The 18,046-nt window shown below is 45.2% G+C and overlaps 1 protein-coding gene across 2 annotated transcripts in view; it reads right to left on the bottom strand.

Moving 5' to 3' along the window:
- GARNL3 (GTPase activating Rap/RanGAP domain like 3) overlaps positions 1-18,046 on the bottom strand; it is a 154,895-nt gene that overhangs the window by 21,072 nt on the left and 115,777 nt on the right. For both annotated transcript variants that reach the window (XM_059926576.1, XM_059926577.1), the window contains 9 exons: positions 16,642-16,687; positions 15,504-15,610; positions 14,326-14,441; positions 12,347-12,451; positions 10,662-10,736; positions 7,430-7,541; positions 2,844-2,942; positions 2,364-2,480; positions 1,632-1,807 (listed from right to left, as the gene is read on the bottom strand). In XM_059926576.1, the coding sequence (XP_059782559.1) occupies positions 1,632-1,807; positions 2,364-2,480; positions 2,844-2,942; positions 7,430-7,541; positions 10,662-10,736; positions 12,347-12,451; positions 14,326-14,441; positions 15,504-15,610; positions 16,642-16,687 (953 nt within the window). The remainder of the gene's footprint in view (positions 1-1,631; positions 1,808-2,363; positions 2,481-2,843; positions 2,943-7,429; positions 7,542-10,661; positions 10,737-12,346; positions 12,452-14,325; positions 14,442-15,503; positions 15,611-16,641; positions 16,688-18,046) is intronic.

Raw genomic sequence — 18,046 nt, 5'->3', positions numbered from 1 at the left:
CCGCAACAAGAGAGGCCGCGATAGTGAGAGGCCCGCGCACCGCGATGAAGAGTGGCCCCCGCTTGCCACAACTAGAGAAAGCCCTCGCACAGAAACGAAGACCCAACACAGCCATAAATATAAATAAATAAATTAAAAAAAAAAAAAAAAAAAAAAAAAGCTAGAATGGTAAGATTGGGAAGGGCCTTGATGCTCCAGGAGGCTTCTCTCACAGGCTCCACGCTCAGCCCAGCAGCAAATCCTACTGACTCAGGCAAAGGGGCAGCTTTGTCCACCATACCTTTCCACCTGCCCAGGACCAAAGTTGACCTCGTCTCCTGCCAGGGCCCTGCATCAGCCTCTTAGCTGGACTCCTCATTCCACTCTTGGCTCCCTACTCTCTCCTCTGTCCAGTAGCCAGCATGGCCTTTTTAAAACCTGCCACTTCTCTGCTTCAGACCTTCCAGTGGCTCCCCCTTTTGCTCGGTGTCAAAGCCAACGTCCTTGCAATGACCTTCAGGACCCAAGAGAACCTGGTCCCCATACAGTGACCCCTGTCTGTCCCCTCGGCTGTAGCCGCCCAGCCTCTTGGCTGTGCCTTGAGCCGGGCCACTGGGCCCTCGCTGGCTGCTCCCCTTCTGCCTGGAGACACTTTCCCCAGAGACCCTCATCACTCGGTCCCATCTTTCATCTGGATCTCCCCTCAAAGGTAATCTTTTCTGAGAGGGCTTCTGAGATACCCTTTCTAAAAGAGATCCCCTACCTCCCCGATCCATGATCCTCTGTTTCCTTACCCTACTTTACTGTTATCCTCAGGACTCATAGACTTATTGGCCTATTTCTGTTGTCCTGCAACTAGAAAGCAATCTCTACAAGAAAAGACACTTTTTTCTTGTTCACTGCTGTATCCCCAGGACCTAGAACAGCATCCTTTTTTTCCTCCTTCCAGTTTTATTGAGATATAATTGACATACAGCATTGTATAAATTTAAGGTGTTCAATAATGATTTGACTTTACATACATCATAAAATGATCACCACAGTAGTTTAGCGAATATTCGTCACCTCATATAAATACAAAATAAAAGAAAAAGAAAACAGAATTTTTTTCCTTGTGCTGAGAACTCTTAACTTCCATATATAACATACAGCAGCGTTATTATATTTCTCGTGTTGTACATTACACCCCTTGTACTTACTTGTCTTACAATGGGAAGTTTTTAGCTTCTGACCACCTTCCTCCATTTTCCCCTCCCCCCACCCCCTGCCTCTGGTAACCATGAATCTGGTCTCTTTTTCCACGAGTTTGTTTTTGAAGTATCATTGACTTTATTATTATTATTATTATTATTTTTATCATTGACTTTAAAACTGTGTTAGTTTCTGGTGCCCAACATAATGATTCTAAATTTCTATACATTTCAAAATGATCTCCACTAGGGCAGCATCTTTGGGTGCTCACTGGTATGAATGAGCTGGATGGAGTCGGAAAAGCCCTGTTCACCTTAGTCTTCTGGGGAAACCAGGGCAACAGGCGAGGCCTTCCCCAGTCGGTTCCTGAACGCCAATGGATGACAGACTCTGGGTGGAAGGAGGGAGTCTGCCTCGTGACACCTTGGCCAGGAGCCAAACGATCTGAAGAGAAAACCTACCCTGATGTACTGGAATTCTTCAACAGGTGACTCGGACAGGGGAGATAACAGTGACATGCCGGTCACCCCACTTGTCTTGCTATGTTTCCTCGTGACCAGAAGCAGTTTATTCCGAATGGCAACCACAATCCTCAGCTCTCTGCTATGGTGAGTGTTAATGGCGTACAAGTGGCAGCCTGGGAAGAGAAATCAGTGATGCTGAACACACGACGAGAGGCGGGAAGCCCCCAAGCTTTGACAATTTGGTGATACCTGAGAACCCCGGAAATTAAGCATAACCCAGTGAAATGACTAAGAAACGTTCCCTCCACCAGGCAAAGTGGGGACTTGAAATAAAAATTAGGTTGAATTACAGAACAATTAAGGAAGTCATATTCCCTCTCTACTAGAGTTTGTGGACTTAGCTTCACACCCATTACATGATATGAACTAAAGTGAAGGGTGATCAGAGTTCCAGGAACCAAAGTCTAAAAGTCTCTTTTCACAGGTTTGCTCACACAGCTTAACTCATTCCAAACTTGTCAAACAAGACCTGGAATTTCCTTGAGTCCTCAACCTGCTTTTCTATCACTGAAGCTCTCTTAGGGAAGCAGTGATGCTACCTTTGTGATGTTTCCAAGTGAAAACAAATAAAATCAAATTCCCACTCATTTTTCTTTTCAGTAAAATCTGGGCAGTCTGAGAAAAAGATTAATTGGACAGAAACCACCAAAATATGAAGAATCGAGTCACCTTTGGTTTTCTCCAGCTTGTTTTCTCTGCAGTCATATTTGCCCTTCACGGCCTGCTTGCCCTCCATGCCCCTCTGCACAGCGCTGAGCCTGAAGACAAAGAGGCGGGCGTCTTTCCCTGGTGGGATAAAGCAGACGGAGGAGATGGATGGAAAAGTAAGACGACCTGGAAGAACTGAAAGGGTGGATTGTATAGGAAAACCACTGCTCGAGGAATCAGAATTTGAGGTGTTCCAGAATCCAGGAGAAACCCCGCATCGCCTTTATGTAATGATGCAATCAAGGATGCCCCCCCGCCCTTCTCTCCCTCACCATCCCCTCCTCAGAGGACATATGGGCCACCAAGGCCCCTGAGCCCTGGGCACCAGGAGAAGAAACAGCTGGCACCACCGATGCAGCCAGAGCCCCACGACCCTTGTGTCGGCCACAGGCTACACTCTTCCCTTCCTCCCAGAAAACGTCACCTGGAGAGGAGTACCACCTTTGTCTGCTCTGAAAATCAGAAGGTCCAGCGCCTCCAGCACATGCATCTGCTTCACGGGCAGAGTTTTGTCAAATACTGGCACTGATGGAAGGTCATCTGGAAGAGGAAACCTGGTTACCTGATGCTGCAACCCAGACCACACTTTCTAGAACCTACAAAACGTGCCTGTGGGTAGTTTTGGACCCCGGTTCTCCCTAGGCGAGGAAGGAGGACAGCTTCTAGAGCTTTCATAAGGGCTACACAGAAAGTTCAAGCACTAGTCTCCTCTTAGCTCAGGGAGAAGGACTGGCATTTCTTTCCCAAAGGCATTCACAACTCCATACAGGGAGCATAACGGCAGGGCCCCTAAGCTGTATTCTTCTCCTCAGTGTTCATCAAAGAAAAGGCAGCATCTCCCAATTCCAATTTTTGCTGGGATTATTCCAAAGAACTGAACACCAAGTTTTAAATAATGTTAATAAGTTTAGCCATTTCTCTTGAGCATTTTCTGAGTTTTTGTCAGGTTTGAAATCACATCACATCTTAGGTTGTTTTGCATATTTCTCAAGAAAGCAAAATTAGAATTTCCTTTTGTATATAAAATAAAAACAAACTTCCTATTGCAACATGCCCTGTGTCCGCGTCAATAGTAATTTACCTATAAATTTTCAGTATTTCTCCATATAGGAATATGAAATCTCCTTTTTAGACAGAAATAAAAGAAGAGAGAAATATCAATTACGTTTCCCAAATAACAGGAAAAAACTAATTTTAGTGGAAACATTAGGGAAGACGTCAGGTAAACAGATGATTAAAGACACTGCAATTATACATAGGATTTGTTTTTAAGCTTACTTACTGGGATCTTAAATTGCCAGCAATTACTTTGCTCTTGGGGGTCCCTTGGACAAAGAGGGCTAAAAGAATTAAGGCTGTTCCATAAGCAAAGGGTCTGTTCTGAGCTTGACATAGACTCAGGGTAAGGCAAGGATGTCCCAGGATGGTGTAGACATTTTAGGCAGAAGTGTCTAGCTTATTCTTTATCTGCACTTCGAAGACACTTAGGTCTTCAAGTGTTCAGCTGTGGGTGTGGGTGTTTCCTTAATTGTAATTTAGGTGTGAGAGGCCCTGAGGATCTTGGCTCTTCCAGAAACCTGTCTGGGAGTTCATCCTTCCCTGGATGGTGCCCAGGAGGGAGTAGAGCTTTTATCATCCCGCTCCTGCAGGCCTGTGAGAGCGCTGTATTTTTCAGAGCACAGAGCCTGCTAGGCTCTTATTAGACAGAGGGCTTGGCTCTAGTTGCCCTTCATGATCGGGGCTAATATAAATTCTGTGACAGCCCATCAAACACTTTCCTGCTCCTCTAGCCCAGGCCTTCCCAAGAGGATTGATTCTCAGGCTCTTTGTGCTTCTGCGGGGGAAGACTCAATTTTTCAAACCATGAGATGATCACTCCAGTACCCGTCTCTATGTTTGACTAAGTGACTATGCTTGTTTCATTTTGTGAATGACAGTTCACATACACTGAGGGCTTCCTACATGCCAGGCCTTAATGCTAAGTGTTTTATGTGTCATTTAATGTAGATTTCCCAATGACCCTACTAGGTAGGAACTTCTAATACTCCCATTTAACAAATGAGGAACCTGAGGCTCAGAGGTGATAGAAAATTGTCTAAGCTCACGTCTTGAGCTTGCGGAACCCAAGTCTGTGCAAGGACAAAGTCTGGGCTCTTAGCCAGTGGTGTAGCCTAAAAACAGCACTGCATCCCTGTGGATTGATGGGGTGAGCACGGGAAAATTGTGCCGTAAGGAATTAATGTGACAGAAGCACTTCATTTTGCAGTTAAAACAGAGGGATACCGTGTGGCTGCCTGACTATGTACAGAGTAAATGAGCATTTATTCTCCATCTAGTCTTTCTCAGGTGGCTAAACAGGTTTATATACAGCACAGGAAGGAAGGGAAGGAAAGGATATGAGAAAGTGACGTGGATTCAATGACTATTTCATAACATGGTTTCCTTCTTGTAATCTCTTTAGGAAGAAACAATCTTTTAGACCTGGCTTTCCTATTACTGCAAAACCAAAACAAATGGCGATAGCATATTTAATCAGTATTTAGTCTCCCTTCAGAGTAGGTTTTGCTACACTTAGAATGCAAAAGAATCTTGATGTTTAATAATGACCTTGAAAGGAGCAGACTCTCAAGGGGGTAAGTCTAATGAAATTAAGCAGAGGCTAATGGGATAGAGTGGAACTTGGCGTGAAACAAAATGGAGAGATTCACTCACAGAGATAATTCGTAATACAATTAAGTGTAGACAAGAAAAAGGTAAACAAAGAAATAACAAGAGAATTATGGCTTAAAAGCACAACAAGGAATACAAAGAAAGCCTTAAGGGTTATTCTCTTTTTAGCAAAGGCAAACAGGGATGCATTACTGCATAACTAGGACATGAAAGTAATAATCTGAGTAATACATCTAAGCTGGTGGTGGGTGTATATGGCTACCACCTGTGTTAAGACAACATCCCTCAAGTTTGAAAGAAAAGAATTTCCTGGCAGTCACAATAATCCTTACATCTGACAGTTCCATTACATTTTGGATACGTAAAGATGAAAATTTCAGAAAGGGACTTGGTAATCTTGGTTTGGATTTTACATTTACATAGAAGCAACTCAAACAGAATTTTTTTTTCTGTTTTTAGGCAAGCCTTACAAATAGTCACTATGAAACATACTTTCTCTTTCCTAAAAAGGCAAACAGGTAGAATTTGACATTCTTTTCATCACAAAAATTTTCATAATTATTTGCCCAGGAGTATAGTCTTGGAAATCTGCATCAAGGTAAAGACAATCACATTGGTAGAGTTTAATTTAATTTTAATAAAATGTAGTTGGTTTAGTGGAGAGAGCACTGGACAAGGAATCACCTCTGGGTTCTGGTTCCAGATGTGCCACTAACCAGCTGTATGGTCTTGGGCGAGTCACATCATTTCTTTAGGCCTCCGTTTCTTCATCTGTAAAACTAAGAGACTAGACTAAACCCCTAAGGTTTGTTTTTTTAAATAAATTCTTTTATTTGGTTGCACTTTGAGCAAAATCTATAGATTTTGTTACCTTCTGGCAAGTTCATAGGGATAGAGTAATGATGATAGCGACTGTTTGGTAAGGTACTGCTACGTGCCAGACGCTGCTTTAAGTGCTTACAGGTAAGTAACTTCGTTTAATCTCCGCATCTCCTCCCTTGCGGTTAGGATCATCATCCTTATTTTGTTTAGTTCATCATTTCTCATTATTATAAACTATTTTTTAGCTACTTAAAAAATTACCCCCACTTTAGAGAAACCTGAAGCTCAGAGAGGTTTTCTTCAAGATCACAAAGATTTTCTAACTGTTTTATAAAAGTTTCTAAAATTAAATATTTAATTTAAATTCTGAATTTATGAATTTTAAGTTATCTGGCTTTCAGTAAATTAGTTATATACACAATTATATATGTGTATATATGTGAATTTAAAAAATTATGTTATGGATACAACATTTAAAGATATAGCAAAAATAACAGATAAGGTCAGAAATAAGTCCATTATAAAGTCTTGTCCACCTCTCATCGTCCTACCGGAGGCACCTAGCACGGGGCCTGGAACACAGCACGTACTTATAAATGTGCTGAGTCAGGGACTGAGGAGGGAGTAAAGGTCGAGGCCAAGGATGGGAAGATGCTGCAGTTTTAGGCTGTTATGTTACTCTCACAGGAGGTGGCCTTCAGGATGCTCATAAAGCATCACTATGGTAACCAGAGACCGGGCAGCCTGCTCCTGTGCACGGAGAATGTGCCCTTGGAAGATGCTGTCTCTACACCTATGCTCCCTCTGAAGCCCCAGGACATGACTTGCTACTAGTGTTTAGCTCCTTTATCATTCATTAGTAGTCTGGAAGAATCCAAGGGGCCTCCTGCTGGAAAGGACCACACAGTCCTTGAGGCTAAATTAAATCCCCACTCGAAGCTGAATGCCCTCTACGGCATCCTTGCCAAGGCGGGAGCTGACTGCCTCCCTGGGGGCAGGCTGACCCACCCGGCTGTGAAAAGTTTGGTTTTATATTGAGATGAGATCTGTCTTCCTGTCAAAATCTTTGTTTCTCTATCCTTCAAATATAGGTTATCTAAGATTCTTATTGTTTGTTTTGGATACTGAGTACTTTTCGAATTAGAAATCTTAAAAGAAAAAAAAAAGCGCTTCAAGAGAGAGCATATCCCTGAGACAGCAGCTCTAAATAACAACCTGCCCTTGTCAATTTAAAGTAAAATTTTGGAATCATGATAAGTATTGGCCGCAAAGGAGATTTTCCTTGCAGGTTATTTGATATCCACAGACTAATTGGAAGGGATGAAACTGTCATGCAGGCCCGCGCCCACCCCCCGCCCCCCACGGCCCAGGCTTGCCTGTTGAAAACAAGGGAGTAATTTTTAAGGAAATAAAGCTCTGCTAAGGACACTGCTGAGGACCCATTTATCTAAAGGGAGCTGACCGGTGGTCACCCATCTTAGAAGTACTACAAGTTATACAAAGAGAGACATTTGAAGGAGCAGCTACTCACTAACCATCCACTAGCAAGACTCCAGCATCAGTGGAAACCAGCAAGGCCTGGCCCCAGGGATCTGCACACACGGCTTCGTGAGGGAAATTACTGCAGAAACACTGGGGCTCCCAAGGCTGCGAGGCAACCAAGCATCAGAAGGTAAGTGCACCAGAAAGAACACACCGGCCCATCAGGTGGAAACGCACAGCACACCACCGCCCAAAACAGCAACACAGATGCCCTCAAACCCTGGGAGCTAGAAGGGCTCTGACTCAGTTACCTTTCTTAAGAAGAAAAGTCTCCTTCCAGAAACGCACGCAATAGGAAAAGGCTGGAGTCACATGTTTCTGGCACCGTGACCAGAGTCTATATCGTAATGACGCCCCACAGGGGCAATCGAAGCATTGGTAACGTTTTCTAAGCAAACGTTTCTCTTTATTATAAAAGGAAGTCCCACCCAACTCTCTAAACAAAGTCAGATTCCTGTGTTGCTGATTCGGCAAAATTATTAAACCGTACACAATGCAAGAAGTTGATATCGTCTTAACATGAAAATGCTTACTGACCCATTTAAGGCTACAAATCTTCAAGAAAAAACAAACAAACACCTGTTTGTAGGAATATGGCGAGGGCTGCTGATGAAACCCACTCGTGTTCTCCCACGTGACACATTCACATCATGGAACTCGCATCCTTAGTTTCATTCCATGTCGGGCAGGAAGAGTCAGCCCCACCTCACTGCTGCCTCAGAGCTGCGGCCGATGCCTGGAGTCTGCAGGCGTAGTTCGTGGCTTCTGAGCCACACCAGAATCAGGGACATTCTCACCCGAACCATTAATTTCCCTCCAAAGCATGTGGCTTGCCCTCAAGGGACAAGGAAGTCTGTGGAGATTCTCAGGGACGAGTTGAAGTCCCATGTCTTCACTTTTACCTGGGGCTGTACAAGAGCCTGTGTGCATGCGTAGGTGTGTTTGCATGGGCCGGGTGAGCACACGCTCGCACACTCAAAGTAGAAGCGATGGCTCTGAGGTCACCTGCAAGGGTGTCATTTGGGATGAGGGTAAACACTGTGTGCATTATTGCTGTCTTAGAAAAGTATGCTTTCCCTTTATAAAACCCAACAGCCTCAAAATGAATATTCTAATTGCTAAGATGAGGCTCAGGCTGTTGTGAAAAGATCACACAAAGAATGTGAAGATATTTTATAAACTGAAAGAGGGCCGCACAAGTGCATGTCATTACTTGGAATGGCAGTTCCCTAAGATTTCTGGAAATTCTGAGTTTGTGACTTAGAGCAGGAGGATATGGAAAAGCAAAGCCAATGTAAATGCCAACTGGGTGACAGACACAGACGCTAGAGCATTAGACACCGAGGTGGAAAGCCAACTCCGAATAACAGAATGTTCTCTGAGTGCAGGACACAAGATCAGAACGTTATGCAGAACTGGGGTTTTTAACCCAGAAAATCGAGGGGCCCTGAAGGATCTGGGGGTGGGCGCTTAGGGAGGTCCGTGAAGCCCTGAAACTGTATTCAACGTGCTGTATAGGTGCCATTCGTAATTTTAATGGGCTGGAGTGTGTGTTGGGGGCATGGGGGTCCACTGGCTTCATGGGCCCTCAAAGTGGCTGGGGACTGCAAGAGTCTGAGGCCAGCACGTCGGAGGTGTCAGCGATGAGAACTCAGCCCCAGACCCACAGACGCTCTGGTCTGAGGCCTGATGGCATTTATCATTGCACTGGACTCCCCGCTGCCACATGACGGGCTTGGTGCAGATTCTGAGGGCAACGATGTGGTCTTCGGGCCTTCCTGCCCAAGCCCAGAACTCTTTACTGGCTCCCCGCTAAGGACATTAACACAGCTCATGGAATGATGGATGCCTAGGAGACCGACAGTGCCCATGCTCTGGAAGTAGAGCACCCTTGGGAGCAGCATGTGGGACTCTGGCCTCTGCGGAGCCAACTTCGCAACAGCCCATGAGGGCCTGTAGAGTAGTGTTTCTTCAAGGATGGCCCGTGGCCCACTGGTAGGTCATGCACTGATCCAAAAAATGGAAGCTCTTTCTTTGTCATTTACCGATGAACAAGTTACTTTCATTTTTATGTACACCTAAGAACTTCTTATTAAGAAGGTTACTAAATCTTACTGGAATTTGTTCTCTATAAAGGGCTTGACAACACTGCAAATTCTACTATTCATAGGAACAAGCAGATAGTGGGAATTTTTGCAACCTTTGGAACCTTTGGAAAAGATGCTTTGCCATCCGTCTTGCCTGAAATTGGCTGTGGTTTTTCAGCATCAGTTGTATTTTGAGCTCATCATTTTCTTGAAACCAGACTTTAAAGTTTGTAGGTTCTGCAATTCAGATACAGATCATCCATACCTTTATTGCGAAAGTAGATGTATTCGTAATTCTTTTGCTTTTACAATGGCCATTTCTCCAGTGATGCACTGTCTGTGGATTTGTTCCATTTAACTACCGTTTACATATTCTGAACATAGACATATTTCAGTATGTAGGGTATGGGCTTTACAATACAAAATCATGCAAACAGTAAGTTTGTACTGCGACTTGTTTTCATTGTTTTCTCTTCTATGCTTGATGACCACCTAGTTCTTTTTCCACAGGAAGTGGAAATGAGAAGTAGATACTCAGGCCACAGAATGACTGGTTTGGCTGAATGAACTGTAGATGAAGCAGTGGTTGCTCAGCTGTGGTCCTCTGACCAACACCATCAGCATCAACTTGTTAGAAATGCAAATTCTCAGGGCCCACTCAGACCTACGGAGTCAGAAACTCTGGGGGTGATTCTAACACACACTAAAGCCTGAGAAATACTGCCCTAGAGCCTTGCCGTTTAGTGTGTCCGTGTCAGCAGCACAGGCACCACTTGAGATCCTGTTAGAAATGTAGCATCTCGGCCCTGCCACGCAGAGCTGTTGATGAGAACGTGCACTTGGTCAGGATGTCCAGGTGGTCTGTAGGCACACAAGGCTTGAGGAGCACTGCTGAGCCCAGTCTGCTTTTCCAGGCCCAGTCTAGCAGCGCTGCTCCTTTAAGCAAAGGCACAGCACACTATGGAAACAGGGGGCTCTCACTAGATGCCACCCAACTTTATCTGGGGCTTCCCCTGCGGACTCTGCTGTAGACAAGCTGTTCCTCCTCCTGCTCCACAAAACTCTTTCTAAGAATCTCGATAACTTCACTGAGGACAAAGGACATTCACAGTTGAACTTGAAAGCATCATCGACTCACCTCTTTTTTACAGATCCCCGCGGCCACCAGGCTTGATGGAGCATCCCCTCTCACGATGGATTTCAGTTTTAGCGCCTGACAGAACAGAGATCTCTTTTAGTTTATCAGGCAGTAAAAGAACAGCAGGATCAACAAGTATGATTTGAAAAAAATTTTTTTAATGAAACAGGAGTAATTTCAGGCTAAAGTTTCAGGTTCCCATGCTGCCCTATCATCGAAGATAAGGAATGGAGTCAGCTGGACCTGGTGAAGCCCTCATGACTCCAAATGCTTTCTGTCATTTCAACTAATCAGTATATCAGTACAGTGATTTCTAAACCATCAGTATTGGAAAAAATCCCCAGGTCCCTCCTCAAACTTGATGAATCAGAATCTCTGAAAGTAGAGTCAGGGTATCTTTTTTTTTGTTTTTTAAATATTTATTTATTTGGCTGCGCCGGGTCTTAGTTGTGGCATGTGGGATCTAGTTCCCTGACAAGGGATCGAACCCGAGCCCCCTGCATCGGGAGCATGGAGTCTTAACCACTGGACCACCAGGGAAGTCCCGAGTTGGGGTATCTTTAAACATGGACCAAAGTTGGAGGGCCCCAGTAACAGCGCACCTGCTTTGGGAAAAGGTTATCTTTGCCGTTAAAGCTTTCCTAAGCTTTGCTATTGGCTTTGACTTTCGGGTCAGAACCTTGTCTGCAGCTGGCAGCTCTCCTCCTCCCTCTTGTGACATGGGACCAAGGCAGAAAGCTGTGTCACCTCCAGAACTAAGTAATACTAATGTCACGTAGGAGCAAGGCAAAGGGGGAATGGTTTCCTCCAAAATCTGGAACAAGGTGATGCCTGGGAGCCGCTTCACTGTGACGACTACTTCCAAGCGGTAGGGGGAATCCAGGTCTCCTGCGAGGACACCCCCTATGTGCTGACTCCTGCCAGGGAGGAGTTCAAGGTGCTTTCCCTAAATTGGCTCCCCACACTTCAGAAAATTCCCGGGAGGCAGGCAAATGATACATGCTCCTTTATCAAGAGGGAGCCCAGCCTGGGCCCTGTGGCCTCTTGCTCCCAGCCAGTGTCACCCCTGCTTCAGCAGAGGGCTTTCCTCTCACTCACGCCTGCAGAGAGCTACGCCTACATGGTTATCAAAAATCTCCTTTGTCTAGGGACTTCCCTGGTGGTTAAGAATCTGCCTGCCAATGCAGGGGACATGGATTCGAGCCCTGGTCTGGGAAGATCCCACATGCCGTGGAGCAGCTAAGCCCATGCGCCACAACTACTGAGCCTGTGCACCTAGAGCCCGTGCTCCGCAACAAAGAGTAGCCCCCGCTCGCCACAACTAGAGAAAGCCTGTGCGCAGCAACGAAGACCCAACACAGCCAAAAAAAAATCTTTGTGTAAACAACAAGGTCCTACTGTATAGCACAGGGAACTACATTCAATATCCTGTTTTAAACCATAATAAAAAAGAATATGAAAAAGAATATATATGTATAACTGAATCACATTGCTGTACAGCAGAAATGAACACATTGTAAATCAGTTATACTTCAATAAAATTAAAAAAAAATCTCACTCGTGGTTCCACAGTAATCCTAAGAGAAGTGACAGAGCTCTTCCAGGAGTATCAAACATAACATTCTTTGCAGGCGGGCCATCTGGTTTGGATGTCAGAATAAAACAGGTGTCAGAATAAAACCCACCTGCCCTATTCTAACGAACTCTGCCTGGCGGGCCTCCTCTTTCTTCCGTGCTGACTTGGGCGACTCTGGTAAGACATCACTGAAAGATCGTCTATTAAGCATGTTCTGAAAAAGAAAGACAAGTTATGAATTCCAAAGATGGTTGTCAAATCTCATCCTTTGGCTTCTCTTAGTGGACAAACCTATTTGTCCAAATGGTCCTACTTCTGCCTTCTCTATTCATTCTCTCAATAAGCATCTATGAGGCACCACTTAAGTGCCGGCCAGGTCTGTGCTAGGCGTGAGGGATTAAGGAGCCAACGGGGGAGAGCCCGCCCCGTAGAGGCTGAGAGCACGGGCTCTGAAATCAAGCAAACCAGCATCCCTCCTCTTACTAACGGCCTAACAGCGTGGTCGGCCACCATGCTGCACAGCTCCAAGGACGCCATGCTCAGAGAGGGGCACCCCTGGAGCACGACATACAAAATTCTAGGTGAACGGTACTCCCTGGAGTTGTGCAGCTCTGTGGCCTTCTGGGTAACTTCGGGCAAGGGAGTTAATTTCTGAGTCTCAGTGTCTTTGTGTGGCTAATACCTGTCTCTGAGGTGTGTTATGAGGACTAAGTGAGGAAATGCATGGAAGGTGCTTGGGCACATACTCAGTAAATGTTAGTTTTCTTCCAAACTGCAGAGAACTGGGTGCACGCATGCAATTAGCATGTATTGGCTGAGCATCTACTGCTCTGCTGGATTTGGGGGATGTGATGCACATGGTCTGTGTCCTGGTGGAGCAGAGTCTACGGGGGAGACAGATTAAGTAATTGATTACATGACTGGCACATGGGATAATTTCTATGAAGGGGCGGTCCGTAAAGCATGTGGAGGCATTTAACAGGGGCACGTGGCTTCAGCTGGGGGCTGGGGAAGGCTGCTAAGGCAGTGATGTTTCAGCTGAGACCTGAAGGACATCACATATTCCTCTTGGTACCCTCTCTTCACCATTTCCTGACTTTAAGGAAAAAAGGGAATGGACAGATTGCCAATTATGGCTGGCTCTTTAAGGCCCTGGGGTTGGTCTGGACCAATCCCTGTGAGTAGTTAGGGTGTATCGACCAGCCAGAAGTCAAGGGCACCTATAAGATGGTGGTGGTCACTGTGTTGAAGGGAAAGGACTGCACGAGCACCAGCTCGTTTTGATGTTCTTCATCTCTCTGGGCGGCCACCTGAGACTGGACACTGCATTTATGTTCACACGTCAGTAGCAACTCCTTTTCCTGGAGTTTGTGGCTGCACCGATTCTAGGGATGTCTTCCCCCTTGTTCCGTGCTTCCTTGATAAATTTGGGAAATGCTTCTAAACAACGATGATTCCATTTTGCATTAACACTCGTTAGCCACTCTGACATGTGGCGATCTCGCACTGAGTCTAGAGGCCTCCAAAAAGCATGGGTGCCCCTCGAGGCGCTGGGCTCCTCAGGGAGGTACTGGGTCCCATCAGTGTGGATACACCTTCAGTCTAGGAAGTATCTGGCACAAAGTGGATTTTCAGTAAATGTACATACTTATTTCAGTGCCTGAATATGGGGCTCGCCAGTAAATCTCCAGAAAACCTTATAGAGCCCCCAATCTCTCCCCCAAATCCCCACTTTGCCTGTCCATCAGCTCCATGGCACGAGTAATGCTGAGCAGTACCCCCAAAGACAGGTACCCCAAAAGTACTCTCAAATGCTCCAGGGATTGCTGACTGACATTCATGCCCTCAGCCTGCATCTCGACTTCCACAGGCCTTGGCTTTATGAAAATCACACTCTTGTATATGGACATTCAACATCCCTTCTTCCCACGACAACCATGAGAGAACATGAGTCCCTGGAGGCCACAGTCCAGTGTTGACAGCAGGATCAGGCGACTCTACGCTTTTCTAACCAGGACTCATCGCTAGGACTTGTGTTCTCAACTCAGACCCCGTGAGAAGGAAAGAACACCATGGACCCAGGGTTACCTTATGCAAATCTGGCATCAAATCCTGGTATAAAGATCGAATCAACATATCCAGAGTTCGTCGACGTTTCTGGGCGAATGTTGGGGTTTCCAGAGTGGCTTTTTCACCGTTAATTACTAAAATAAATCAAGTTATAAAGGGAGTTACAAATATTAACAGGCTATTGAAGAATGCTCTTCTCAAGGAAACTTCTCACAGTAAATGCCACCCACTTTCCTAATACTGGTATAACCCTTCTTTCATGGAAGAATGCTTAAAAACTCTCTAAATTTCTCTGTACAAACCCATAGTCCATAGGTATGTCTATCTTACCCTTCTTGTTGGATTACAAGCTTCCTGAGCAGAGGGTATATCTAATTACTTGAAGACCTAGCACACACCCAACGTGCCCTCATCCACAATTCCACCCACCCACCCAACCATCCATCCATCCATCCGTCTATCCCACCCACCCATCCATCCAACCATCCCACTCATCCATCCATCCACCTACCCACCCATCCACCCACTCATCCAACACATGGGCCAAACCACCAGGATGCCATTCAATGGGATTAAATATATATTTGCTGCATTTTGTTAGAAAAAATAACAATTGCCTAAGCAGAGTACTGGGATTCTTAGCTCAATGAAAGTTTCTTCTGGAAGAAAAAGCGGTGGTTTAGTGGACAACAGACACTGAGAGTCAATAAAGTGGAATGTCCAGTTACACATTAGAGCACAGAATAGAAAGTGTGCAGTACAGTTTGGAGCTTGAGGTCAAGATAGTTATGGGTTTGAATCCCAGCTGTGCTGTTATCTGTGCATTTTAAAGCAAATTATTTAGATTCTTGGGGCCTCAATTTTCTAGCTTGTAAAATGGATATAACCATATTTCCTTATAGGGTTGTTGTAAGAATGTAAGTCATATAATACGTATTAAAGAGCACAGAGCTAGGCATATCAAACTGAATAAATATTAGCTATTTGGTGGGTAGGATGGTAGGTATAGATGAGAACCCAGGAGAGACCTTCACAACACTGTCAGAAAACTAAATACGCTTCTCGTGAAGAAGTAACAGAACATGGAACGCAATCAATGCTTAAACAATGTCTTCTTCACAGCATCCTGGGAGAATTGGAAGAAATGTATTCTGCTGTAGAACAAGTTGCAAAAACATTTCAAAATAGAAACTTACATTTCACTAGCAAAAAGTCCCTGAATTCCTGGTGGTCTGTAAACACCGGTGGGGAGGGCAAGGGTGGGCCAAAGAGTGGTACGCTTTCCTCTGAAAATATTTTCAGCCTGTGTAGAGAACATTGCAGAATTACTTGGTTTTTCTTCAAAGATCACCGATATTTGCATCTTAAATTTGTTCAGTTGCCTATGTGATATGTTAGGAATACTCCTTCCACAGGAGGAGGGCCTTCTCTGGGCTGCCAGAGCCTTGGCCACCATGCAGCAATCCTGTGTGCTTTAGGGCAAAGACCAAGTCTTACTGGATCCTTCGTGGTCCAACCCACCAAGCCGCAGGCAAGGTCAGGCACCCCAGGAACAATAGCAAAGACCACCACTGAGCACCCACTGCACACCAGGCAGCATACTTGGTATTTTAAGACATAGAATCAGCTGATTCTCACCAAACTGTCCAGGTAGAATCATTACCTTCACTCCACAGATGAGGCTTGAGGCTCCAAGAAGATAAACACTTTTTTTTCAAAGCCTCGAAGTTAATAAGTGATAGAGCTGGGATTCTAACCCAGATCTATTTGGCTCAAATTTCATGCTCTTTTCACAACATCATGATACTTTTTAACAGATTAATTTTTGAGAACGGGATTAGTTTTTGAGAAGGATAAATGGGCAAGAATGTAGCCTAGGAAGGAGGGGACTCTGGTCAAGATCAAACGTATCACACTTGTGCCCTCTGTGGAGCACAAAAACATTCCTGACCCTGACCCTTCGGTCTACTGCATGGAGCAACACTATATGAAACAAGCTTTTCCTGAAGACACGGTGGCTTTCAAATCAAGCAAAAAATATGTATATCAAGAGTCTCGGGACTTCCCTGGTGGCACAGTGGTTAAGACTCCGAGCTCCCAGTGCAGGGGGCCCAGGTTCGATCCCTGATCAGGGAAGTAGATCCCACATGCATGCTGCAACTGAGAGTTCACATGCCATGACTAAGGAGCCGGCGAGCCACAACTAAGGAGCCCGCTTGCTGCAACTAAAACCCGGTGTGACCAAAAAAAAAAAAAAAAGTCTTAAAATGAATGCCAAATTAACATGTAAACATGAGAATTAGAACAAGCAATCGAGGTAAAGTTGTTACCAACCTGTAATTGTCCTTTTGCTGATCATACCTCACTAAGGCAAAAATATCTGTGGTAATGGTTAAGGAAATTAATCAACGACCCCAACTCACACAGTCAACGGCTTGTGCTTTGCAAACCCTGTGTGCAGAATCATCCTGGACCTGCACTCCTGGGGTCAGGGCACCTGTCACCCATAGGCTGAGATGGAACCTTGACTTCTGTTAAAGAGACAGCCCAGGAAGACACAGGTTCAACCTCTGCGTGCTCATCCTTTCGGGAAAGGGCTACTTCTCCAAATCCGTCAGAAAAGCAATATAAATAACGCTATTAAGCAACTACAACAAAGCAAAAAGATCAGTTCCCTTGCCTGAAAGTATACACAAGATCCCAAAATGAAATTAGTCATATATTTCATCTCACACATTTTGAAGAGAAAAGAAATTTAAATGTTTCCACTGTACACCTTCCTTCTCTCTCCTTCTGGCTTTGGTAGACAAAACAAACCAAAACAAACCAGTGTAGCTGGCGGCAGCCTCTCAGTAGAATCTACTTTGCTTGTGTTGGGCGAGTTGAGTCTGAAATAGTACCACCTCCACCAGCTTTTCTTTCCTTCTCCCATTCCTCCTCCTCCCCCACTATCTCCCAGCCCCAGCTTTCGTTAGCTAGGGCTTAAAAACCATCCTCAGGGGCTTCCCTGGTGGCGCAGTGCTTGAGAGTCTGCCTGCCGGTGCAGGGGACACGGGTTCGAGCCCTGGTCTGGGAGGATCCCGCATGCCGCGGAGCAACTGGGCCCGTGAGGCACAACTGCTGAGCCTGCGTGTCTGGAGCCTGTGCTCCGCAGCAGGGGAGGCCGCGGCGGTGGGAGGCCCGCGCACCGCGATGGGGAGTGGCCCCCGCTCGCCACAGCTGGAGAGGGCCCGCGTGCAGAAACGAAGAGCCAACACAGCCAAAAATAAATAAATAAATAAATTTATTAAAAAAAAAAACAAAAAACAAAAACCATCCTCAGTCCCTCAAAGCGTTTCTACTCCTAGACTTAGTGGAAAGAATTTGCATTAATTATCGGCTTGTCCCTTTCCAGAAACAAATATGCCAAGCCTCAAATCTAAAACTCATAACAAAAGGAAATTCTAAAAATAATGATGATCTCTCCGTCACTCTGATCACTTCCCTCCCCCTCCTGGAGAAGTTTTCTTTCTGTTCTACAAGAAGAACTGCTGCAGGAAGAAGGAAATATGAGTCCTATATCAGTGAACAGAGCAAGATATCACTTGTTATTAATGTGTACGTGCATATCTGTTTTCTTCCCTGCCCTCACGGCAATTTTGTGAGGCTACAGTGAACAAGTCAAAGGATGCAGAGCACTCTACTTGCAGATGCAATGAGTCACCACGGTTCTATCTCCCAACATTTTCACTGGAGTTTC

Source organism: Balaenoptera ricei, chromosome 6, assembly GCF_028023285.1.
Source record: "Balaenoptera ricei isolate mBalRic1 chromosome 6, mBalRic1.hap2, whole genome shotgun sequence".
Lineage (NCBI taxonomy): Eukaryota > Metazoa > Chordata > Mammalia > Artiodactyla > Balaenopteridae > Balaenoptera > Balaenoptera ricei.
The sequence above is the reverse complement of the archived record's forward strand: the minus strand, read 5'-3'. Positions and strand labels throughout refer to the sequence as shown.